General features: G+C 44.8%; 1 protein-coding gene across 1 annotated transcript; it reads left to right on the forward strand.

The window, feature by feature from the left end:
* Positions 1 to 1853: 1853 nt before the first annotated feature.
* Positions 1854 to 26868, forward strand: aars2 (alanyl-tRNA synthetase 2, mitochondrial (putative)). The gene is made up of 22 exons (XM_084441176.1): positions 1854 to 2098; positions 2767 to 2955; positions 3266 to 3411; positions 7839 to 8030; positions 8633 to 8777; positions 9095 to 9240; positions 10441 to 10549; positions 11260 to 11298; positions 11510 to 11624; positions 12186 to 12313; positions 12839 to 12983; positions 14850 to 15019; positions 15172 to 15285; positions 16114 to 16254; positions 16917 to 17054; positions 17759 to 17862; positions 18258 to 18366; positions 19540 to 19665; positions 21778 to 21888; positions 22198 to 22281; positions 23799 to 23912; positions 26103 to 26868. Exons 1-22 carry the CDS (start codon positions 1856 to 1858, stop codon positions 26295 to 26297), a joined length of 3003 nt encoding a protein of 1000 aa, XP_084297302.1. The 5' UTR covers positions 1854 to 1855; the 3' UTR covers positions 26298 to 26868.
* Positions 26869 to 27466: the final 598 nt, after the last annotated feature.

The following is a 27466-nucleotide window of genomic DNA, read 5'->3' on the forward strand; positions in this document are numbered from 1 at the left end:
ACAGTAGTGAGGCCTTTCACAAAAATAGCGATTGATTGTAAGACATGTTTAAGAGGAAATTGAGGTATGCCTTGCGTTTTTATAATTCTTTATTCCAACCCTCTTTGAAATGCACAGAGGTTGTTTTCAGATTCAAGATTCTACAGCAGGGGTCTCAAACTCCCGGCCTGCGGGCAATTTGCGACCCGCCCCACCCCTCCATCCGGCTCGGGACATGATGGCAAAAATATAATGTAATCCGGTCTGCAAAATAATTTCTTGAACACGGCGCCGGCAGGCAAGCCTACGATGCGAAATCCAAGTCGCTCAAACGTGGGGAGAAATTCTGTTATTGTGCGCAGCGCGCGAGGTGAATGCCGCAAAAAGTCACAGGTGCAATCAATCCGCACGCGACTACGCAATGCAGCTCGCCACCGAGAGGCTGTTTACATGGTTAACTAACATTGGAAACACAGAGTTTCAAGAAAGATGGACATTGCAGTATTTTTTGTGGATTTCAATGGAAAAGCTACCTGCCGGATATGCAAGAAAAAGAGTCGCCGTTCTAAAGGAATATAATGGCAAGCGTTATTCATTACTAAACACGGAGAACAGTAGGGAGACGAGAGGAAAAACTAGCCACATAGCTGAGAGGGCTGACGTCTCGGCAGTATTTCAAGATAAGTGTCTGGCAAGAAATAGAGTAGGAGCATACAAATGTATTGAAGAGTGGCAAGAAATGGAAACAAACTTGAACTTTAATAAATGCAAGTAGGCCTACAGGTCCAGGGCAGGCTTACAGTAGTGATGCATCTTGCAACTAAAATAGAAAAAAGTACAAATGTTGGCTAGATAAAGATAAATATAAAAGAGGAGGAAAAAAAGATTTGCACTAACTGTTAAATTATATTAAAATGTATAGAAACCAGTTTGAATTTGTATGATGAAAATGTTAGCTATGGAATAGTCTCCCAACATTTAGAGACTGACTTGTGAGTCTAGTTATGGAAATGAAAAATGACATTTTCAGAAATATTGCACTTATAGTTAATAGTACTTTAAGTTGACATTGAAGTGGCCCTCCTATGAGTTGACGCTACCAGCAGTGGCCACAAGCCAATTTGAGTTTGAGACCCCTGTTCTACAGTATTGCAGTCTGGAGTAATGGGGCCACACCCTAATGACCTCGTGTGGTTCCAGTACATTGAATATAACTACCATCCATTTATAGAGGTGACCAATCATACTAAGCACCATGAAAATAATGAATGTGTGTACACCTGTTGCCTGGTATCAGTATATTCAGTCAGCTTCAGTGGAGTGGGCGGATTTGAATGTATGGACCCAGGAGTGACTAACTAATCAGATCAATATGCTGAATAATGATTTTAAATATTTTTGTCTTAAATGTATTGTAATGGGTAGGTTTCTTGGTACAAAATACTGTATACTCGCAGATCTCTAATACATTTTTAGTCCCTAATGTCAAGGGTACATTCTAGGGTGGGTGGTGAGAGACTGGAGGGAATTGTAGGCCTACTGACCAGGCTGCATACTGGCCACTGCAACTTGAATGGGACTCTCCACCTTATTGGGAAACATCCTACTGGACTTTGTGAGTTGTGTCTGGTGGTTCCGGAAACTGTCGATCATGCCCTTGTTCACTGCCAGAAATATGTCTCTGAAAGGAAGGTTATGATGGAAGGAATGTGGGGATGTGTACTGGCAGGGTTACAGGGCTTACTGAAGTGTGGTGGTGGTGGTGGACAAGGAGGACAAGTTTCTTAACTCCAGCAGAAGGCGGTGATGCACCGCTTAGGAAGCAAACTGCCGTTAAACCCACAAAAGAAGAAGAGTTACCAAGATGGCGGCGCACATGAGAGTTCTGAGATATCGGAACAATGCTTTCAAAAACATGAATTTAAGCCCTTTATTAGTTCTGAGAAGATGTCTGTCAAGGTCATACTCCCAGAATACAACACATTTCACCTCAAAAAGAGTGAGACGAACGTTTATAGATTTTTTCGAGTTGCAACACCAGCACAAATGTGTGCCATCCTCTCCGGTTCGTCCGCGGGGGGACCCAAGTCTTCTGTTCGTCAACGCAGGCATGAACCAGGTAATCTCTTATGAACCAAATAGCATTAGACTGACTGGGGTGTAAATAGTATTAGATTAAATTGATATGATTTCATGAATATATCTAGCACTAAAACAGTTAGCTCATGTCATGATGTAACTATAGTTACACGCTGTACGTAGCCTACAGCTAATCGGCGAATCTGCACCCCAACACCCCTCTTTGCACCACAGATGCATACTTTGCAACCAAGGCACAAAACCACCATATCACGGTGTATAATAGTCGACGAATAACCTGCCTGGTTTGACTTCACATACTGAGTTTTATTGTCATGTTGTCCTGGGGTTCCAGTTCCACTCATCTAACTGGAGAAGATCTTTATTCTCTGATTGAACACTAGTCGCTCCAATAACCACAGCAAACGTTATGGTACAGGGATCCTCTCACATTTGGCTATGAAGTGCTTGGCTTTCACTTTATCTGAATGTCAATCATTTTAACATTGTTTAAAAAAATAAAAAGATGGGCGTTTGTATTAGTGACTTTGATAGTCTTGGCTAGTAAGTAAGTAAGTAACTTACCCTTGGCTACTACCGAATAGGGAGGTAGATTGAGTGTGATGCGATGCAGTACTACCCTTTTCTTGCTATACTTGAACCTGAACCTAGTAAAAGGGAACTATGTGTTCTTTCCTTCTCACTCAGTTTAAGCCCATCTTGTTGGGAGCCGTGGACCCTCGCAGCGAGATGGCGTCCTACCGGTGCGTAGTGAACAGCCAGAAGTGCGTGCGGGCCGGAGGAAAGCACAACGACCTGGAGGACGTCGGCCGAGACGTCTACCATCACACCTTCTTCGAGATGCTGGGAAACTGGTCCTTTGGGGAGTACTTCAAGGTGGGAGAGACCGGTGGGCTTTTTAAGGGACGGTGGGCAGTTCTGCTGACGTTCGATGCTCTCTTCGTTCAGAAGAGTGATAGGGTGAAAGCAGAGAGAGTGACAGGCTAAGAGGCAGAGCTGAACAGAACTCACTGACTGTCTGAGACCTCGTCCCGAATCCCGATACAAAGCCTCTGGTCTCTATGGCCATGTACATGTGTTTGACAGCTGGCAGGCTTACAGGACCAACATACTGTACACATACGAGCTTATCCACACATTAAGAGAATCTCACAGAACGGGGGTTGACCTCCTGTGTCCACTGCAGGAGGAGGCCTGTGCCATGGCGTGGCGTCTGCTGACAGAGGAGTATGGGATTCCCCCGGGGCGCCTCTATGTCTCCTACTTTGCCGGAGATTCCACCGCAGGGCTACCTTCCGACGACGAGACACGACAGATCTGGCTCAGCTTGGGGTAAACAAGTCTTAGATCTGCCTCAGCCTGGGGTAAATGAGTCTTAGTTCTGCCTCAGCTTAGGGTAAATGAGTCTTAGATCTGCCTCAGCTTGGGGTATATGAGTCTTAGATCTGCCTCAGCTTGGGGTAAATGAGTCTTAGATCTGCCTCAGCTTGGGGTATATGAGTGTTAGATCTGCCTCAGCTTGGGGTAAATGAGTCTTAGATCTGGCTCAGCTTGGGGTAAATGAGTTTTAAGCCCAACCATAAAACAATCCGCTACTCCCCCTAAATACTATACTACTCCCCCTATTCAACTGGACCAGGGTTGGGAAGGTTACTTTTAACCAGGCCAGGTCAAGCCTGGCTTATGTGTGTTGGCTGGCTTGTTTCTGTGCGGGACTGGTAGGACGGTAATGTTTGATAAATAAAGATAGGTCTTGTCACCTGGACACATCAGTTCCAATGCTTCCAATGCTAATCCAGCACAATAAGAGCGGGATAGCCAGTTAGCTCATGGGCTCACAACAACTAGCAGCAGCTTCCATAACATTAATGGTGGCGGTCAGTGGCTAAAGCAGTTACACTGATGATAACATAAAGTCATCCCCACCAGGAACCCCGGTCTCCTGGGTGGGAGTCCAATGCTCTCACCACTACTCTACTTGTGCAGTGTAGATCGGCGGGTTGATTTTGGTGTCCTTCTTGATTTTGGTGTGCTGGGACTACTGCCTCTTGTGGTGCCAACAGAGAAATGCAGGCCAACATTGTCCGCAGTAACGGAGGGGAGGGAGGGAGGGAGTGATGACCGGACGAACGCTATACTAGGTGCGCTGGCTTACAGCTACGCACAAAAAAGCATCAATACATTAAGCTAATTTCTCCATCACCACCTAAAGCTGTGCCAGTCAACAGTCAGTCTAATCAATGAAAATAAACCACATAGGCATAGAGCGACTGGTGCATCACATCCTATACAAAATTTAATTACTATAGGATTTGAAGTGTCCTACTCCTATTGTAATGAGGACTGTCTGTCTATAATGCAGTAGCGTACCGTGGGGTCTTGCACAGGGTCTTCTCCGACATTGTTATTACTCCCATTGTTAGTTATTAATTATTATTAGTTAACAATTAGTTCCCGCCAGGTAATGTTACCGCCCACTTTGCTGTTTTGAAAAGATGGCAGCTAATTTGGTTCCTTACGATTTTGACCCGCCTAGCGATCCAGAAAACGACAACCACCAGCCGTTAGGGTTAGGGTTGCCACCAGGTGCATCAATCAAATGCATCGATTCTATTGACAGGTGTCATTACAGCGATGCGTGTGCAATTTCGAAACAGGATGATCACGTTGCACAGAAAAAGGTCTATAGCTTACCAGCAACTTGTTGGCTAATGTACCCGAGCCTTTTTAGTTAAACCAGGAGGCTAAAATAGCAGTCACATAGGCCTGACGTTATTACCAAAATAGCAAATAGGCGAGCCAACTGTAAACAATCTAAGTGCCTGTTAGAATAATACTAACGTTAGCGCGCCGGCTACAACAGCCACCATCCACACACACAAAGCACAACTCGTGGAGTTTGGTATTTTTGTACTTACAGTTTCAGCGTCTTCACGAACAGTTGGTATAGCATCGTTCCTTAGAAGCAGGAACTTTGCAAGTCCTTGTTCAAACTGGCTGAGATTTATGAACGATTCGCGAGTTAAGTGCGCAGCGCACACTAAGACTGATTTAGGAAGGGTTTCGGGAATATTACAATTATAAATAAAATTCAACCACTTATCCTTTCTTTTATCGCGTGGGAGGGAGTGGAGAGGCTTGTTTGTTAGAGAACAGCCAAGGAAATGGCACCGTTTACCAAATTTAATGTCCATCCTCGTAGGAGAGACTGGAGACGCGAGGCTAGGTAAATGATAAGGTGGCCTACGCAACAATCTAAATATGCTAATCAGGGGCGAAGTATGCAAATTCTCAAAAAACGTGACGTCAGGGCCCCCACTTCTGGAAAATGGAGCAATTGATAGGAGGGGGGAGGGGGGGAAAGCGCTCACGGGCAATACAGAGAGAGCAGCGAGTGTTAGGAATTGGGACTGGGCATATCAGTAAGACTCTCAAAAACCGAAATGAGGGTGAAAAATACATTTTCGATTGAGTTTAGCATATGTGGAACCCTTTAAATAAAATGTACTGTGTATTTCACCAGATATAAAATGTACTGTGTATTTCACCAGAAATCCTACATTATTTATTCTTTTTCTGTGTTCTAGAGCTGACAACATAGCGAAACAGCAGTTGCCCAGCGCCCGCCCAGTTAGAGCAAGTGTTAATGCCAAGAGTTTAGGGTGCGTGCGTGTCATCTTGCCTTGGCTAGTTAATTGCAGTCTGCAAAACACGACACTCGTTGCTAACGTAGCTAACGTTAGGTGTAAACGTCGGAGCCAGCTCTAATGCATTCTAAGCAGCTGTGATTGACGCTATTCAGTTATACAGCTTGCCAGTGGACACACAGCCTTATATATTATGGATAAAGCACCCACTGACCAGTTTTCCCAGGCAGTTAGTTATAGCTCTTGAATAACACCGACAGGCACTATTGAGTGAAAATAATCTGAATGGGCGCTTAGGTCTGGTTGAACATTAGTGCTATACTGTAGAAGCCTACTGCTAGCTAATTTAGCTGTCAGTGGAAGTAAGGTTAATGTTAGCTACCCTAATGTTTGACATTAGCTAACGTTAATTTACCTGCAAATGCTTTTTCAGGTTGGACGTTGAGTCCTTGGCGTCGAGAGGGTTTTGTTTGCTGGGAGGCATAGTTTACACTGTGCTGTAATATTGTTGTTGTTCTGTGACAGGTAAATAAAAAAAATGCTGGTATTTCCATGATTTTAATGCACATTGCGGTATTTCTGCCATGATGCCCGTGCTTCTCGCTGTCTGCCTGGCAGCTGTGGTCCAACCATGGATGTATTAATAGAACTGGATACAGCCACTCCATTCACTGACCGCTATCAACAATGAAGCCCTATTGAACCGCGCCATCTTGGCAAATTTGTAGTGATTTGACCATTTCCGGTGACTTTTGTACTTGCGCAGTTGTGCTTTTCTGGCCTTCCGGTGACTTTTGTACTTGCGCAGTTGTACTTCTGTCCTACGCGCGTCCACGTCCACGGTCAACGTTGGCACCGCTTCTAGCTATCGAATGGCCGACTGGTGTAAGATGGATAGCCTAACGTTAGATAGATAAATGTAGGCTATGGTTATGTTAATAAAGCTAACAATGATGTTGTAACATGCATGCAGCACTGCCGATCTGAACGATTGATTCATTGTTACCATGGATCGGTATTGGGATTGATCAAGGGCGAATGTGAAATAGCAGCCACGAACTCAGCGGGTTATCCGAGATGCGGTAGCAGCGGCCAAAGCTCCTGCTGGCGGGGAGTGAAGCTTTTCAACTCGCCTGTCACTGGCTCCCTGGAGGAATTTAGCCTGGCTGCAATAACGTTATCGCGAACGGAATGAATACCATCTACTAGCAAACAAAATATGTTCAGTTATATTTAACCTGTTAAAACTAAGATGCCTGGATGAAAAAATAATTTCTCCAATGGATATATTTTACAAAAACAGGTTAATATGCAAGCCGGTTTTCATTGCTAAATCAAAGCGGGGAGAGCCGGGAACGTGCGTGGACGCGCGTCGGACAGAAAAGCACAACTGCGCAAGTACAAAAGTCACCGGAAATAGCAAAATGACTACAAATCTAGCCAAGATGGCGCGGTTCAATAGGCCTTCACTTTAGATTTCGAATCCTGGGGGCTTGGGTCCAACGAGCACATCAGTGGGAATCTTGTTGGCGCGCTGCGTGCAATTTGTATTAGCCTACTACTTTTTTTCTTTTTTTTTTAAAGCTATTTTGTAAAACTGATGAGGAGGCGAGCGGTGATTGTAATCATGCCTGTAATCCCCGTTAATAAGCAAATGTAACTGTAATCTAGATATTTTAAATTGTACTGTAACGGATTACAGTTACTGTTTTTTTGTAATCTGATTACGTAACGGCGTTACATGTAATCCGTTACTCCCCAACCCTGAACTGGACACAATTCTATTACATTACAGTGATTTAGCAGACACTTTTATCCAAAGCAACTTAGAATAACTGCATTTAACATAGGTAGTCAGAGTACTACTACTCGCCAGAACTCACCAGTGCATCTCCTTTCTAAACAAGTGACTAAGAGCATCATCTAGAACTAAAGCCAATGTACAAGAGTAGCAAAATATAAATAGGTGCTTAAGAGGAAGGATCTGGGAAGGACTTTAATTCTACGTGATCACAGCCTATTTTCTTGTGTACGTAGTCAAAAGCACACAGGCCTCCTCATTCTCACAGCACTTCTCAGGTTGTTTCAAGACCTGTTGGTTTTGTGTGGCAGGGTGCCGCCCCAGCGCCTCTTACCGTTTGGGATGAAGGACAACTTCTGGGAGATGGGAGAGACGGGGCCCTGCGGTCCGTGCACGGAGATCCACTACGACCACGTTGGCGGGCGCAACGCGGCGCCGCTGGTCAACGCCGACAGCCCCGACGTGGTGGAAATCTGGAACCTGGTCTTCATGCAGTACAACAGGTGCTTGAACCTCAAGATTATTTGTCATATTATGTACAAGATAGATACAGAAGGAGGGCCATGTACAATTAGCTTGTTTTCTTTTTCGACCATTTTAAGTGTAAGGGGCTTAAAAGCTTATCTTAACTTACATTGAAAATATTCTCGCCTCAACTTGGATCAAGCAATGACTTGTTGCTTAATTTCATCTTGTTTCCTTAAAAATGCATTACTCCAGACTGACCAGTCATTTGACATGTTGGTGCCAGAGACTGACAGAGATTGGCAGGTAGATTAACAGATAGACTGACAGATAGACTGACAGATAGTCAGAGTGTGGTTCTGTGATTCAGTATGGTTCTGTGATTCTGTGATTCAGTGTGATTCTGTGATTCAGTATGGTTCTGTGATTCAGTGTGGTTCTGTGATTCAGTATGGTTCTGTGATTCTGTGATTCAGTATGGTTCTTTCATTCAGTGTGGTTCTGTGTTTCAGTATGGTTCTGTGATTCGGTGTGATTCTGTGACACAGTGTGGTTCTGTGTTTCAGTGTGGTTCTGTGATTCGGTGTGATTCTGTGATTCAGTGTGGTTCTGTGATTCAGTGTGGTTCTGACTGTTCCAGAGAGGCTGACCACAGCCTGCGGTCGCTCCCCCGGTTCAGCGTGGACACAGGGATGGGTCTGGAGCGGCTGGTCACCGTCCTCCAGGGGAAACGCTCCAACTACGACACAGACCTGTTCACCCCCCTGCTTTCTGCCCTCCGCCAGGTGAGCCACCGTGACCCAGGTGAACCGGTCAAGCTGCGCTACTACAGCCAGTGGACAACTAGCTTTGGGCGGGGCGGGGTAGCTGGCTAAGTGGGAGTTTCAGGTGGTGGGATGTAGTGTGACGCTAACTTTGTGTTGACTGTAGAGGATGTGAGCAACGTGAGCAAGATTTGAAATATAAATATGTAGAAAACGAGAAGAACCGAAGAAGTGAAGTTCCTTCACTCTGCAGATGTGATCCCTCTGCCTGGTCTCCCAGCATGTCTCTCTCAGTGCTGTTTGTTTGTGTTTCTCCCTGTGTGTGTCTCGTGTCCCAGCGCTCCGGGTGTCCAGAGTACCAGGGCAGGACAGGCGAGGCGGACCGGGGCAGAGTGGACATGGCGTACCGCGTGGTGGCCGACCACGCCCGAACCCTCGCCGTGTGCATCGCTGATGGGGTCTACCCGGGCATGTCTGGGGCAGAGTGAGTCTGGGGCAGAGTGAGTCTGGGGCAGAGTGAGTCTGGGGCAGAGTGAGTCTTGGGCAGAGTGGGTCTGGGGCAGAGTGAGTCTGGGTCTACCCGGGCATGTCTAGGGCAGAGTGAGTCTGGGTCTACCCGGGCATGTCTAGGGCAGAGTGAGTAAATCTGCTGATCATGGCCACTCTGTTAGTCCAATAACTTCAACGACAACTGTACCCATTTAATACTTTGTTAATCTCTGCTCGACACAATGGCAGCCTCTAGCTGCACTTCCACTCAGCTGCTCACTTCTCACGTACTAGTGAGTAACCTGGCACTTGATACCTTGGCACATGCGCAGTGTACAACATGGCATTTAAAGTCCCCCATAAGTCCCCCGTGCAAGACTGTCGCACAGCGCTGTGTTGATTGGCCCCGCACATATCAGTTTATTTTGATGTTGATGTCCGTGAGTGCTGGTTCATATTGTCGGCTGCCCCCTTCCATAAAAATAGGGGCGACATTGTTGGCTGCTGGCAGAACGATGCCAGTATGCGGGCTTCCATAGAAAACAATGGGAGCTTAGTCATTGTGGCTCTTTCGGCTGCAGTTTGCAGAGGGCTTAACAATGTCATCAGTACGGTGGTCACTTAGTGACAGACATACTCAAAGGGATTTTGTGTTTGTGGTTCATGAGGGAAAAAGTATGATGACACACAATGACATCATAGAGGAATAAAAACACATGGTGACATCATAGAGGAATAAAAACACATGATGACATCATAGAGGAATAAAAACTCATGATGACATCATAGAGGATTAAAAACTCTTGATATCATAGAGGAATAAAACATGATGACATCATAGAGGAATAAAAACTCATGATGACATCATAGAGGATTAAAAACTCATGATATCATAGAGGAATAAAACATGATGACAGAGGAATAAAAATGCATGGTGACATCATAGAGGAATATAAACACCCAATGACATCATAGAGGAATAAAAACACATGATGACAAGCAAGGAATAAAGGGATGAATAAAGGGATGAAGGATGAATAAACCAAAGAGGAAGAAGGTTAATCTACTACAGAGTACGTCATTTAGTGTGGTGTGTGGGTTTGTGTGTGCGCTTGTGCGTTCGCATGCACCTGTGTGTGTGTGTGTGTGTGTGTGTGTGTGTGTGTGTGTGTGTGTGTGTGTGTGTGTGCTGTAGGTTGGTGTTGCGTCGCATCCTGAGGCGGGCGGTACGGTTCTGCACGGAGATTCTGCAGGCTCCTGAGGGAACGCTGGCCAGCCTTGTGCCCACTGTGGCACATATCCTGGTGAGGTCATATCCTGCTGAGGTCATATCCTGGTGAGGTCATATCCTGCTGAGGTCATATCCTGCGGAGGTCATATCCTGCTGAGGTCTGAAAAATTAAAACGCCAGCTCTCACAAGTGAAGACATACAGAACATCAAACTGATTGGTCCATTTGAGCCTGCCGCTGTACAGAACTACCCCCCCCTCCACCACACACACACACACACACACACACACACACACACACACACACTGCTCCTTCTGTCGGTCGGTCCATAGGAGGGACGTCGATGCTGAACCATGAACACAAGGCCATCAGTTAAAGCGGCAATCACTGTTTTTATTTTACCAATAACTTCCGCTAGATGGCACTGAGAGACTTGTTTACAAACGAAAGGCTAAAATGAATGACCATGAGCCATATAAGGCATGGGGGGCGGAGCAAAGGCACGGGCCAGATATCGACAACACAGGCAGGAATGCTGGAATAACAACAGACAGACGACCGGTAGGGATGAGTCGTTGAAGTAGGACGCTATTAGACGCTATGACTCTTTGAAACAATCTGATATCAGGTGGTTTTAATTAGTTTTGACAATGTGAACAAAATCAACGATTGCAGCTTTAAAATCCCAGGGACAAGATAATGATGAACTCAGTGATTCTTTTCTGCGTTCTTACTTTTTTCTTGAACCATCTGAAGTCCATGTCCTCTTGATCTGTTCCACAGGGCGAGGCCTATCCTGAACTACTGAAAGACACTGATGGGGTAAGAGCATGTCTACCGGGGACACTTCAAGCACTGTAGACAAATACCATAATGATTCACCTTGCAAACGTATTGCAGTGGTGTTACAGATGTGTTATAGAGTTGGTAAAACAAAATGTACATACAGTATTTTGAAGGATTGAATTATGCTTGAAAATAGTAGTAATTATTTTTCCCGCATGAGGTCGTCTGAGTGCACTCCCTCTGACAGATCATGGACATCATCAATGACAACGAGGCCCAGTTCCTGTCGTCTCTGAAGCAGGGCCGCAGAGTCATTGACCGCACACTCCAGCGCATGGAGAATGACCACATGCTGTTCCCAGGTCAGTTTAGAGGACCACGCGCTGTTCCCAGGTCAGTTTAGAACGTTGACGCGATGTTCTAAGGTCAGTTTAGAACGACCACATGTTGTTCTCAGGTCAGTTTAGAAGGACCACACGCTGTTCCCTGGTCAGTTTTGAAGGACCATATGCTGTTCCCAGGTCAGTTTAGAAGGACCACACTCTGTTCCCAGTTCAGTTTTAACAGAAGGCTTCTCCGTGTCAGATAACTGTAGCCTCACTAGTCAGACTAATGATGGCATCATCAAACTATGAAATTGAATGAACTACACTTGAAATGCCATGGTGGCTACTAGTTTTGTTCTTTCATGTAGTTTATCAACATTATTTGGGATGTGGGGAGATGAGGGAGGAGCAGGTCAGCTGGTTAGGACTCAGACGACAGTTCTTGGTGTGATGGGTGTCTGTGTGACATGACTGTTACAATAGAGAAGCCAAAGGCAAACAAGGCCATCGATAGACAGATGGACAGACACACACACAGTATGGACTGTGTTGGTATTCTGATGTTTTTCCTGATTTGGTGGTTGTGCCCCTGGCCAGCGCCTGTGGCCTGGTCGCTGCACTGTAACCTGGGCTTCCCCCTGGACCTGGTCAGCCTGATGCTGGAGGAGAGGGGCCGGCGCGTGGATGAGCAGGAGCTGGAGCAGCTGGCCATCCAGAGTGAAAAGGTAGACTGTTTACTGCCAGGGCCTTGTCTCATGTTATCCCTCCTCTCTCTCTCTCTCTCTCTCTCTCTCTCTCTCTCTCTCTCTCCCCCTCTCCCTCTCCCTCTCCCTCTCCCTCCTAAGACCACGGTTGGATGACTATAGATGATGATGTCATAGAGTGACTATAGATGATGATGCCATAGAGTGAATAGTGACTATAGATGATAATGTCATACAGGGACTATATATTATTGAGATTTTAAACGATTATGTCATAGAGTGACTATATATAGTGACAATAGATGGTGATGTCATAAAGTGACTATATATAGTGACTGTAGATGATGTCATAGAGTGACTATATACACTAGTGACTATAGGTGATGATGTCATAGTGTGACTATAGTGACGTCATAGTGACTATATAGATGATGACGTTTCACCCAAAATAGGGAAGGTATTTTGGGGAAAGTTAATTTCAGGTTCAGACACCCCCATTCCTTGGTACTGAACCACCCCCCCCCCCCCCCCCTCCTCCCTGTGCAGCTGAGGTCTCAGACCCAGGCGTCTGACGGGGAGACCCCGGTCCACCTGGACCTACACAGCCTAGCGGAGCTACAGAGCCGAGGAGTGCCCCACACAGACGACTCCCCGAAATACCACTACAGCCTGGGCCACGATGGCAGATACGGTACGGTCTCATACAACTACAGATACGGTACAGTCTCATACAACTACAGATACGGTACAGTCTCATACAACTGCAGATACGGTACAGTCTCATACAACTACAGATACAGTACTGTCTCATATACAACTACAGATACGGTACAGTCTCATACAACTACAGATACGGTACTGTCTCATACAACTACAGATACCGTACAGTATAATACAACTACAGATATGGTACAGTCTCATACACCTACAGATACGGTACTGTCTCATACAACTACAGATACGGTACAGTATAATACAACTACAGATGTGGTACAGTCTCATACAACTACAGATATGGTACACTATTCAGAATAACTGTGCTGTTGATATTTAAAGGATAAGGACACTGAATTTCATGTTTAGCCCTATTCCTGGCTTCCCTGGCATGTATCTGACTAGTACAGGTTAAAATATTTATGTTTTGTGCAGTACAGAGTTCTGTGCCAATAACGTCGGCGCGCACCCTGGCTCGTTGCTAGCTATGGGCACACTCGAAAAACTCAAGAATGATATACGTGGATTTCAAGTTCAGGAATTACATGGTTTATGCTTACCAAGCTCTGAAGTCGTCCTGTAAACACCATAGGTCCTTTCGCCTCTGCATTTCGAAACAACAGGAATTTGTAAACAGTACCGATTTCACCATACAACAGCCATCCCTTCATGCTGTAAACCTCCGCGAAATTAATCCGAATCCGAATTTCGCAGAGGTTTACAGCTTGAAGGGATGGCTGTTGTATGTTCGGTGAAATTAGTACTACACAAAACAGAAATATTTTAACCTGTACTAGTCAGATACATGCCAGGGAAGCCAGGAATATGGCTAAACATGAAATTCAGTGTCAATCAATCAATCAATCAAAGCTTTATTTGTATAGCGCATTTCATACCCAGAGGCAATACAATGCGCTTTACAGAGAACAAGGGAGGTGGGCATACGACCCACTCTACATATTCCAGAGGGAAGCAAAAAAACAGTAATCACCCGGGGGCCAGATAAGTGAGCTGTAAAAATTCTTCCCTGACCCCTCTCAACAAGGCGATCGAGCAAGCTCCAGGAGTATGTCTATGTTTGTCTACCGGCTAAGAACATTTATAAAGCAATACATTGCATTAAATTACATTTTAGAGTGAGAGAGGCTAAAAGCATCATAGGAGAGAGAATATTCTACGGACATGCTACATCATCCACAGCAGACACAGGGGTATCTATCGGACTTCGGGAGGTCTGCTGGTGACAGTGGGGCATCCACTGGATCTGGTTAGAAGATAGGAGGGAGAGAGAGAGGCACTAGGGAGAGGGAAGGCAGAGGGAAGGCAGAGCAGGGTTAGTAGCACATAGAGTCCTTATCCTTTAAGTAAATTTTCTGCAAACACTTTTCTGCAAACAAAATTCCCAGAGTACATTAAAGGTGCAGTATGCGGTTTGGCTCAGAAGCACTTTTTGTTATATTTTTTGCAATTCTCATTACATCCGCAACAGCAATCAGTAAATAAAGCGCTCTGAAAATAAAATGAAATAAATCCGTAATCTGTGGAAGTTGCAGGACTGTAATAAGTGCGTCCAATCATTTTGAGTGGCCAACTTGAAATGATTGATGGCTTACCTGCCTGTCAACCTACCTCCCTGCCTAGTGAGTGTCATTTGTTTTCCCCCAGTTTGGAGGAGTGGCTTTAGCGGGAGGCCTGAAGGGAGGGACGGGGATTTTATCGGTTGCATTTTTATAAATCTTTCAAAATGTTTCCCCAGGTCTAACAGGAAATCAAAAAACCGCCTACTGCCCCTTTAAAGTTTGAATTGAATCCTGTTGTAACGGGACCTTTTCCGTTTCCCCAGTCTTCCAGCCGTGCCGGGCCACCGTGCAGGCCCTGTACTTCGGGGGAGCGCTCGTTTCGGAGGTGGGCGAGGGCCAGCGCTGTGGTGTGGTGCTGGACAGAACCTGTTTCTATGCAGAGCAAGGGGGCCAATCTCACGACCAGGGCTACTTCATCAGAGACGGCCTGCAGGTCGGTTTTATACTAGAGCATTATCTATATAAAATGGATGGAAAAATCTCTGTCTCTCTCACTTTCTCTCTCTCTCTCTCTCTCCCTCTCTCCCTCTCCATCTCGCTGAGGGATGTGGTTCACCAGGCCTGTCTGTCTGTCTGTCTGTCCAGGATGTCCTGTACCCTGTGGAGGCGGTGCAGCTTGCTGGGGGATATGTGCTTCACCAGGTCACCACTGCTGAAGCCCTGAAGACAGGGGACCAGCTCCAACTACACCTGGACGAGGTGCACTGGATATATTATCAATATGAATATTGACATTTGCTCAAAATGAGTTTGAAATTACCCTTTGCATAACCTTTTGATTATCTACACATTTTAATTATAAGTCAGCAGTGAGCAAAGCATAAATACAATTTCTGTATATTTTAATGTAGAAAATATGAGTAAGTGGCACATATTTTTTAACCTTTGTCAAGTGTCCATGTTATAAGCGGGATAATACACTCCTAGGTGTGCTGTTATCGAAACATAATGCACTTGGCTTGGCCTCGTGGGGTAATTACCCCTGTGTTGTGCTTTATTTTCAGATAATAGCACACCTTGTGTATTATCCCTTACTTATGTATGCCTTCGATTTTTTTATTTTAAATCGAAACATTTCGCAATAGAATAATATCTTATTGTCTATTAGAATTCGAAAGAACCATGATGCAGTCTAATGGATTTTTATGAAATATTATAGAATCCTATGAGGTTTTGGAAAATCCTATCGGATGTTTCTGTTGGAACTCAAATGTTTTTTGGAATCAGATACATTGTACTTTATGAATACAGTAGATAGAAATAGAAGCTATGGATAGATAATCGAATTGAAGGGGCGGCTGTAGCTCAGGAGGTAGAGGGGGTTGTCCCGGGTCAGCGGTTCAAATCCCGGCTCCTCCACATGTCGAAGTGTCCTTGGGCAAAGACACTGAACCCCAAATTGTCCAGCACCTTGCATGGCAGCTGCCGCCATTGGTGTGTGACTGTGTGTGTGAATGGGTGAATGAAAGGCCTTCATATGAATGCAGTCCATTTACCACATGTTTGTTGTTGTTTTCTGTGGTGTAGGCTCAAAGGCTGGCCTGCATGGTGAAGCACACGTCCACACACATCCTGAACTTTGTCCTCCGTGAGCTCCTGGGCCCCGGCGTGGAGCAGAGAGGTTCTCACGTGGCGGCCGACCGTCTGCGCTTCGACTTCAGCCTCAGAGTACGCTATGCGTTACAACCTGCCCCTATCCACCCCACAGAGTACGCTATGCGTTACAACCTGCCCCTATCCACCCCACAGAGTACGCTATGCGTTACAACCTGCCCCTATCCACCCGACAGAGTACGCTATGCGTTACAACCTTCCCTATCCACCCCCAGAGTATGCCATGTGTTACAACCTGCCCAACCTCAGAGTATGCTATGCATTATAACATGCCCCGTATCAGCCTCAGAATATGCTCTACGCTACAACCTGCCCCACTTCAGCCCCAGAGGACGCTAAACATTACAACCTCTCCCATGACCAGCCTTAGAGTATGCTATACGCTATACGTTACAACCAAGCAGCACATTTCCCATAACATCTTCCTTGATATTGCAAAACGGGAAACATTTTCAGAATAGACGTAGAATAATGGAATAAATAGTAGTAAGTATAAATGTAAGAATTAGTAACGTATTATTATTATTAGTAGTAGTAATACTTTATTAATCCCCGGGGGCAAATTGCACATTGAAATGTATTATTGCTGGTATTTAAATGCCATATTTGAATATTTTTATAATATATGAAAATAAAACAATGCAAAATGTGACGCTGTAAAAACTGATCACGTATGACAGCAGCATTGTAGTTTTTTTCTGTGGCTGTCTCTCCAGGGATCTCTGAGCAGTTCCCAGCTTCAGGAGATTGAGAAGCGTGTCAGAGACATCATCACCGACAACCAGTCAGTGTTCATGGAGGAGGTCCCTCTCGCCCGGGCCAAACACATCCCAGGACTGAGGACTGTCGATGAGGTGACTGGACGTCCTTTAAGAGTGAAATATGTCACTTCGTATGCAACTTCGTACGTGCTAAGTGTGTCAGAATTTCACTTTTCTTTAGCTTGATGTGTAAATGCTAAAAAAAAAAAAAAAAAGGTTTGTAGAAATACCAAGCAATAAACACACCATAGATTTAATTTGTTGGAGCTCGAAGGGTGAATTCAGGTACAGAGGAACATGACAAACAAGTCGCTCAGTAGGGAATACACAAATTAACTTGTTCACACGCTCCCTTAAGTACTCAGTGAGGTCTCTGTCCCTGACGCAGGAGAATACGATACAATGATGAGTTTCTGATACTGTGACAGTCCGTTGAACAAAGGCAGACCCTGTGGTCAGTGGCAAAAGGGGGTTTGTGACCATAAAACCTAACGAGGCCTACAGATTACGTGCCTACTGGTCAGTGAGAGGAAGGTCGTGCCATAAAACTTTCCCCTCTGACCTTTACATCCTGTCCATCTCCGCAACATTCCACAATACCTAAACCAGGCCTAACGATTACATGCATACCATTACAGACTATATTGTAATTATACATTCTATTACATGCATACCATTACAGACTATATTGTAATACATTCTATTACATGCATACCATTACAGACTATATTGTAATACATGCATACCATTATAGACTATATTGTAATTATACATTATATGACACCGTCTGTCCCCAGGTGTACCCTGACCCAGTGAGAGTGGTGTCCATGTCTGCCCCTGTGTCCCACCTGCTCAACTCCCACACAGACACACGGACATCAGTAGAACTCTGCTGTGGAACGTAAGGCCTGTCTGTCTGTCTGTCTCCCTGATTATCTGCCTGTCTGTCTGATTATCTGCCTGTCTGTCTGTCTGCTTGCCTGTCTGTCTGTCTGATTTATTAGTACTTTGTGTTTATGATTGACAAAAAACTAAATTAAATCAATTTTGATTCCATGTTTGAAAGAGTCCAAGGGGGCTGAATACATTTTATAGGCACTGTCTATCACAGAAATATATAACCTTCTCCTGCCATGTCAACATGTAGCACATTAACATTAACTGCAAAAGAGCGAGAATAGGAGATATGACTCTTTATATATAAATTCAGAATCCCCCTCATGGCTGGAAGCCCCAACCAGTTTGGCCAGTTTGAACTCAGGGAGATCGGAACGTCAAACTGCTGTCCCCATGCAGGCACCTGCTGTGGACCGGGGCGATCGGGGACTTAGTGGTGGTGTCAGAGAGACAGATGGTCAAGGGGGTCAGCCGCGTCGTGGCCGTCACCGGGGACGACGCCAGACAGGTGAACTATACGAACCTGGATCAAATACATGGAACTAACGCAGGAAGTATCATGAAATTATATCATAAAATACCAGTGGTGCGTTTGAGTTACCTCAGGTTTTTGCACTTTGTTCTATCGGTTTCATTGTACTGGCTCAATGAAGTACACCTTAAGTATTTGCTGGTATTAAATATTGTATTTGACCCAGGGCTGACACTAGACACTGTTTATACACAGTACTTTCAGTGCACTGAATTTTATAGAAAACATTTACAATTCACATTATTGTACTGTAGTTTCGACTGGGATTTCACAACAACACTGGTATGCAGTCACTGTGGGTGCACTTCTGCACTTAGTACTGGTATTACACTAGGTGAACACAAACTTCAAGTAACAATCATTTTGTCATCATTTGAATAATAATGTGCTTGAACGAACAATCGATGCTACAGCAGAACATCCGTTCAGACATATAAGTCCAAATGTGCACCCAATACATCAAACATGCATACATACATCACTTATATCTAGGAAAACAGTCGGTCATACTCACATGGAGAGGGCAAAGCCAGCGGTCTGTTGTCTGACCTTTGAGGGCTGTGATCCCCTGATGGGGGAGGAAGTGCATTTTCCATTTCCCATTATCAAGGAAAAACTGGTCAGTAGAGAGGCATAGGGTGTGGTCGCACTGTAGTGCTTTTTACATTCTTTTTTTTAAAGAAAAGGCAGATGTCGGGGCTAACGTTCTTGGCCGAGTGACCAATTCTCATCTTCATGCGGCAACTCCTTGTCAGTATCAATTGCAGAAAGGTGGAGTGGATCAAAAAAAGCACTACAGTGTGACTGTGTCTGTTAGTGGATCTGGTATGTTGATGTTAGTCACCCAGGCCTGTGTTAGTGGTACTAGTATGTTGATGTTGTTGGTCCCCCAGGCCTGTGTTAGTGGTACTAGTATGTTGATGTTGGTCACCCAGGCCTGTGTTAGTGGATCTAGTGTGTTGATGTTGGTCCCCCAGGCCTGTGTTAGTGGATCTAGTGTGTAGATGTTGGTCCCCCAGGCCTGTGTTAGTGGATCTAGTGTGTTGATGTTGGTCCCCCAGGCCTGTGTTAGTGGATCTAGTGTGTTGATGTTGGTCCCCCAGGCCTGTGTTAGTGGATCTGTGTTGATGTTGGTCTCTCTTCCCTCAGGCCCAGGAGGCGGGGCAGGCCCTGGCCCAGGAGGTGGAGTCTCTGGCGGCGCGTCTCGCTGCCTCTTCTGCTGCCGCGCTCCCAGAAGCATATCGCCTAGCCAAAGACGTGGGGGTGCTGACAGACGTACGTATACCGTCCTAACGTACCTTCCTAACGTACCTTCCTAACGTACCTTCCTAACGTACCTTCCTAACATACCTTCCTAACATACACTATATTGCCAAAAGTATTCACTCATCTGCCTTTACACGCATATGAACTTAAGTAACATCCCATTCTTAATCCATAGGGTTTAATATGACGTCGGCCCACCCTTTGCAGCTATAACAGCTTCAGCTCTTCTGGGAAGGCTTTCCACAAGGTTTAGGAGTGTGTTTATGGGAATTTTTGACCATTCTTCCAGAAGCGCATTTGTGAGGTCAGACACTGATGTTGGACGAGAAGGCCTAGCTCGCAGTCTCCGCTATAATTCATCCCAAAGGTGTTCTTACGGGTTGAGGTCAGGACTCTGTGCAGGCCAGTCAAGTTCTTCCACAAACTCGCTCATCCATGTTCTTCCACAAACTCGCTCATCCATGTCTTTATGGACCTTGCTTGTGCACTGGTACGCAGTTATGTTGGAACAGGAAGGGGCCATCCCCAAACTGTTCCCACAAAGTTGGGAGCATGGAATTGTCCAGAATCACTTGGTATGCTGAAGCATTCAGAGTTCCTTTCACTGGAACTAAGGGGCCAAGCCCAGCTCCTGAAAAACAACCCCACACCATAATCCCCCCTCCACCAAACTTCATTGGCACAATGTAGTCAGACAAGTACCGTTCTCCTGGCAACCGCCAAACCCAGACTCATACATCAGATTGCCAGATGGAGAAGCGTGATTCGTCACTCCAGAGAACGCGTCTCCACTGCTCTAGAGTCCAGTGGCGGCGTGCTTTATACCACTGCATCCGACACTTTGCATTGCACTTGGTGATGTATGGCTTAGTTGGATGCAGCTGCTCGGCCATGGAAACCCATTCCATGAAGCTCTCTACGCACTGTTCTTGAGCTAATCTGAAGGCCATATGAAGTTTGGAGGTCTGTAGCGATTGACTCTGCAGAAAGTTGGCGACCTCTGCGCACTATGCGCCTCAGCATCCGCTGACCCCACTCTTGTCATTTTACGCGGCCTACCACTTCGTGGCTGAGTTGCTGTCGTTCCCAATCGCTTCCACTTTGTTGACTGTGGAATATTTAGTAGCGAGGAAATTTCACGACTGGACTTGTTGCACAGGTGGCATCCTATCACAGTACCACGCTGGCATTCACTGAGCTCCGGAGAGCGACCCATTCTTTCACAAATGTTTGTAGAAGCAGTCTGCATGCCTAGGTGCTTGATTTTATACACCTATGGCCATGGAAGTGATTGGAACACCTGAATTCAATTATTTGGATGGGTGAGTGAATACTTTTGGCAATATAGTGTACCTTCCTAACATGCCGTCCTAACATACCGTCCTAACATACTGTCTTAACATACCGTCCTAAGTGGGTAAGTAAGTATACCGTCCTAACATACTGTCCTAACATACTGTCCTAACATACCGTCCTAACATACTGTACTGTCCTAACATACCATTCTAACATACCGTCCTAACTTACCGTCCTAACATACAGTACTGTCCTAACATACCATTCTAACATACTGTCCTAACATACTATCTTAACATACCGTCCTAACATACCATCCTAACATCTATTTATATCTATCTATATCTATATACAGATGTACCAATACCTTCCTAATGTTTCTATGCCTCACAGTAATATCTCAGTTGTATGTGGAGTTAAATGTTTCTCTTAAAAAGTGAATATTGAGACAATTGTTTGTTCCCTCCCTACAACCAATCTGAAGGACTTAGTTGAAAGAGTACAGACAGGAATATATATGCATATGCAAGTATAATTCACTGATCACTATTCATCACCAGCTCTGTTGCTCAGAAGAGGCCGGTTCTGACATGTTTCATTGAAGGGTGTTACAGTTACAGCAGACAGATATTCAAGGACTATGAGAGACCGCATTTCATTGTATACCACATACAATCTTTGCGATACTGGTAAATGTTTGCTACGTGATGGATATTGAGTTAAGAATGGTGATGATACTGTATCTACACTGAGGTTTCTGCATAGCCTTTCAGCTCAGCTGGTTCTGTGTGAATTGAGTTTCCCCCCCTGTTCTTCCTGGTCCAGGCGGTGGACTGCACTCCTGTGCCCCAGTGGCAGAGGAGAGAGCTACAGACTCGCCTCAAAGCTTTACAGAGGACCACCAACACCGTCATAAGGAAACTGGAGACCAACGAGGTAGTCTCAGCACACAGCTCCATTCTCCTCTATAAGAGTGTAATAACACGTGTTGTTTTACAGAACACTGGCTGGAGACCAGACACAGCTCCATGCTCCTCTATAACAGTGTAATAATAATGTGTTGTTTTACAGAGCAGTGGCCGCATTTGACAGTTATAAGGTCACTTATGGTTTATTGTGCAAATCCAAAGTATATAGCATTACACGTGCTGCTCCCGGTTCATGTAGTGTTATTATATATCATCATAACACTAAAAGCAATGGTACCACAAAGTAATACTTTCTCTTTAATTCTATGACCTGTAGGCTGCAGCTAAAGCCCAGACACTTCTGAAAAAGAACGGAGACAAGACCGTGGTTGTGGACACAATAGACACAGACTCCATATCGGTATGTTTTGCTTCAGGACTTCTGAAGATACTTTATAGTAGCCTCCTTATGTCTTCAGTCAGTTCATTCAAGGATTGGGAATGCCCAATCCCAAAACACGCTTTACGCTAAGCGGTCTGGATGGATGGAAGCGATATGACAGGAATTCTAAACGGGTCGTAGCAGATCTCTTGGCTCCGTCATATCCCCTCATATCTCTAGTTGTAGGGTTTAGTGTTTGATCTCAGATCTCTAGAAGTAGGGTTAGTGTTTGATCTCAGATCTCTAGTAGTGTAGGGTTATGATCTCAGATCTCTAGTAGTGTAGGGTTATGATCTCAGATCTCTAGTAGTGTAGGGTTATGATCTCAGATCTCTAGTAGTAGGGTTAGTGTTTGATCTCAGATCTCTAGTAGTGTAGGGTTATGATCTCAGATCTCTAGTAGTGTAGGGTTATGATCTCAGATCTCTAGTAGTAGGGTTAGTGTTTGATCTCAGATCTCTAGTAGTGTAGGGTTAGTGTTTGATCTCAGATCTCTAGTAGTAGGGTTAGTGTTTGATCTCAGATCTCTAGTAGTAGGGTTAGTGTTTGATCTCAGATCTCTAGTAGTGTAGGGTTATGATCTCAGATCTCTAGTAGTGTAGGGTTATGATCTCAGATCTCTAGTAGTAGGGTTAGTGTTTGATCTCAGATCTCTAGTAGTAGGGTTAGTGTTTGATCTCAGATCTCTAGTAGTGTAGGGTTAGTGTTTGATCTCAGATCTCTAGTAGTAGGGTTAGTGTTTGATCTCAGATCTCTAGTAGTAGGGTTAGTGTTTGATCTCAGATCTCTAGTAGTAGGGTTAGTGTTTGATCTCAGATCTCTAGTAGTAGGGTTAGTGTTTGATCTCAGATCTCTAGTAGTAGGGTTAGTGTTTGATCTCAGATCTCTAGTAGTAGGGTTAGTGTTTGATCTCAGATCTCTAGTAGTGTAGGGTTATGATCTCAGATCTCTAGTAGTGTAGGGTTATGATCTCAGATCTCTAGTAGTAGGGTTAGTGTTTGATCTCAGATCTCTAGTAGTAGGGTTAGTGTTTGATCTCAGATCTCTAGTAGTAGGGTTAGTGTTTGATCTCAGATCTCTTGTAGTAGGGTTAGTGTTTGATCTCAGATCTCTAGTAGTAGGGTTAGTGTTTGATTTCAGATCTCTTGTAGTAGGGTTAGTGTTTGATCTCAGATCTCTAGTAGTGTAACTTTCATCACTTTCATGCCATCTTTCACGATCATGCACGTCATTGGTTCAGGTAGTCTGGGAGGCGGGTCTAGAAACTGTCAGTCATGGAAGAAGCACTCGTGCTGTATGATGGTGGCATTGTGCTCAGAGTCAAAGACAAATCAAATAAAAACAATCATGGACCCGTCCCTAGGTGTCACAAAGGGGACAGTATGGGCTGTCTATTTGACAGTATTTGAGCCAGGCGTGCTGTGTGTGTAGGTGGGGTGTACATGGTAGTGTTTGACCAGTGTATTTGAGTCAGGCGTGCTGTGTGTGTGCTGTAGGTGGTGATGAAGACAGTGAACCAGTACAGTGACAGGGCGCCGGGACGCCTGGTCATGCTGCTCTCCCACCACGTACCGTCGGGGAAGGTCCTGTGTGCCTGCCAGGTGCCCAAGGTAAACGCCCGAGACTCCATCACACTCCTGTTCACTCACAGCCCTCAATACTCTCTCAGTACAGACGGGATGTATGCGTGTACTTATTCTATTCTATACTATACTCTACACATGCTGTATGGATATATATTTAGTCCTTGTTCTTCCTCTTTTTATGCTTATTGCTACTATGCATACTCTGTATCTGCTTTTTCCAACCTTTGCTGTAATTTTTCCACTACTGAAACACCAAATTTCCCCCTAGGGGGATCATTAAAGTATCTATCTATCTGTCTATCTGTCTGTCTGTCTGTCCTGTTGAGAGACACACACAAATTTTTTTGATGCAGGTTTCAGAGATGTATCTGCTCAGAGACCATACTGTATGTCTAAGCGTGTTTTCTTCACCCAGGACAGGAGGAATGAGAGAGTGAAGGGTGTTGAGAGAATTCAAATCAATTCAAAAACCGTTCAAACCTCTGCTGTGGAGGAATACGTTCTCTGTGGAGAACCTAGCCACACCACGTGCCATCCTGAAATACACACTGTAGTTGGAAAGGGACTGAGAGGCTAGAGCAGGGCTACTCAACTTAAGATGGCTCAGGAGCCACTCAGCAAAATACCAAAAGTCCAAGGGCCGCAAGCTAAAAATGTCGGCCCTATTTTGGACGTTTAGACAATGATTTTGTAACACACTACGTGACTAGTTTAAAAATTAAGGAAACACACAGAAAACAGCCACATTTCCATCTATAAGGCCAAACCTCATTGAACAAAAATGATAGTAATGGAGTAATGGAATTCAGAACGCTGCTGCTCGAGTCCTCACTAAGACTAAGAAAGTGGAGCATATCACACCAGTACTAAGGTCTTTACACTGGCTTCCTGTCTGTCAAAGAATTGACTTTAAAATACTGCTGTTGGTTTATAAAGCACTGAATGGTCTAGGGCCAAAATATATTTCTGATCTGCTCATATGCTATGAACCATCCAGACCCCTCAGGTCGTCTGGCACAGGTCTGCTTTCTGTCCCGAGTTAAAACAAAACATGGAGAAGCAGCATTCAGTTTTTATGCTCCACATATCTGGAACAAACTTCCAGAAAACTGCAGGTCTGCTGCAACTCTTGGTTCTTTTAAAACAAGCCTGAAGACTTTTCTTTTTGCCACTGCTTTCTAAGAGGAGCTATGTTTATCAGTATACTGCACTGTAACTTTTATTCCTGTATTCTATTTGTCCTGCTTTTTGTTTAAATGTCTATAATGACTTGCTTTTTGTTTTAATGCTTTTAATTTGTCCTGCCTTTTGTTTTAAATGTCTATAATGTCTTGCTTTTTGTTTTAATGCTTTTAATGTCTCATGTAAAGCACCTTGAATTGCCCTGTGGCTGAAATGTGCTATATAAATAAACTTGCCTTGCCTTGCATTAATGATGAAATGATTAAGTTACAAAATTAGGCTTTATTCACAAAATGTGAAGAGAACATGAACAGATTACTGTTGCAAGGACAAATAGGTAGAGGTAGGTAGGTAAGAGGCCGGTAGGCTACTACTGAAATTAAGCCATATCACACTCTCTTAGACTGGTGCAAACAATAAAATACCTACCTAAAATAAAGTTTTGGCAACAAACATAACTTGTTCCTATACTTTTTTGGTTTCAGGCTCTCTGGATGAAATGATAAATACTCTGTGTTCATCTGCAAACTTTCGTTTTGGCTTGGAGTTGGCCATGTTGACAGAAAGCTCTTTCGCCCTGTAACTCGTTTTGTACTTCCTCATACGACGGTCAGCAATCTGGGTCAAACATTAGCTCAATAGCTTACGCATGATCGCCCTCTTGTGGTTGGAAATGTTAGAAATGATTTGTTCACACTGAAAGTAGAAAAATATATATTTTTATTGGTATGACCAAATGACCACGAGTCCACGACGGGCCGCAGAGACATGCCGTGCTGTGGTTGAGTAGCGCTGGGCTAGAGGAAGTCTTTAATATACAGTTCATAAGAAAGTCATTTATATCCAGTTCATAAGTAATTTATACAGGTCTTAAGTCATTAATACAGTTCATTAAGAAGTCATAGTCACAGATCATAAGGATAGGTGTAGCGCTTATGTCTCCCAGTTTGACCCCTCCCCTTTTTATGGACTAGTGTCTCATCTGTATAACTGGGTGTTTCTGTCTCTCTCCCTCTGCTCTGTCTCCCCCAGGGTGGGGGTGGCCTCTCTGCCAGTGACTGGGCCCTGGCGGTGTGCACCCGCCTGGGAGGGAACGCGGGCGGCTCCGCCACTGTGGCCAAGGGCACAGGGAGCGCCAGCGACATCACCGAGGCGCTCCGCTGGTCGGAGCAGTACGCACGGGACCACCAGACCCGCGCTGGTCAGACATCCGGAGCGTCGCCCTGAACTGGAAAGATTCCCCCGCCCCCCAACACAGCCTTGGGGAAGCTCCCGAGACCTCACTGTTAGCTTCTGTTTTATCTCACAGCACTATTAACTGGCTTTTGCGTTAAAACCACTGCATTCTATTCCGGTCACTTGGCCACTGGTTGGGGGCTTGAATGATTTGGAATACCAAATAGTAGCCATCTTGTCCTCAGCTCAAAGCACATTGTCCAACCATTTGGAAACTGACATTTACGGACTCTAAATAATTTAGACCCGAGTTCTATCTTTGCTGGCTGTCATTCGACGCTGAGCGACTTGAGGTGGTTCAGAATAGTAGAATCCTACTTTCTGTCATTGTCTCAGTGTGTTGGCCATCCCTGGCTGTGCGCTTCAGTAAGCCCCTCCTGAGGTGTGGCCGTCTCATCCACTCATATTTGTTCTGGATCAAACGGTCCTCCATGCTGGCAGGCTCCAGCAGTCTCTGCATCACGTGTACGTTGTGGTTTTTGGTGTCTGGGACGTTAATTGGAATGTATCAGCAGAGCTCAGAAACATGTATGTAATTTACCACTTCGCACTGTAACGTACAAACACAGAAGACGGTGATGGATTAAAGGATTAACATGGTGGTTCAATATAACACTTTCCAGGTATCTTTAGGCAACAACAAAACACATGTGTTTAACTATTTCAGAATTCATCCATACAAATTCTTTTAAAACATGTTTTTAGAGGTCTGAATCTGCCACTCATAAAGTTCACTCACTCAAAACTGGGCGTGATTCATAACAACTGATTGACAGTTCTCTGAGCAAATGACCAACTGGAATCATTATGATTGACAGGCGTGTGCCCCGTTACCATAGCTACCACCGCTCCGAGCTAAACAACACAAGAGCTAGATCGCGCAACAGCCAGATCAATAGCCATTTTTCTAGCTGCTAACCAGGGGCATTTACAAAGTCCTTAATATTATATTAACCCCCAAACATTATAAAGATACACGCTACCTAACAGGCCGTATCCTCGAATTTGCATTAGGCCAATTTGGGAAAAGTACGATAAAAGTATAACGACGACACGTCTCCCCCGCGACAGAGGAAAAGCACCCTGCAGCCGGCCACGCAAGCTTGGAGGCTTGGGCTATTAGACTAGCTTTCAGCCAGCTACGAACAGTATAGACCTAG

The sequence above is a fragment of the Borostomias antarcticus genome (genome assembly GCF_949987555.1).
Source record: "Borostomias antarcticus genome assembly, chromosome: 7".
Classification (NCBI taxonomy): domain Eukaryota; kingdom Metazoa; phylum Chordata; class Actinopteri; order Stomiiformes; family Stomiidae; genus Borostomias; species Borostomias antarcticus.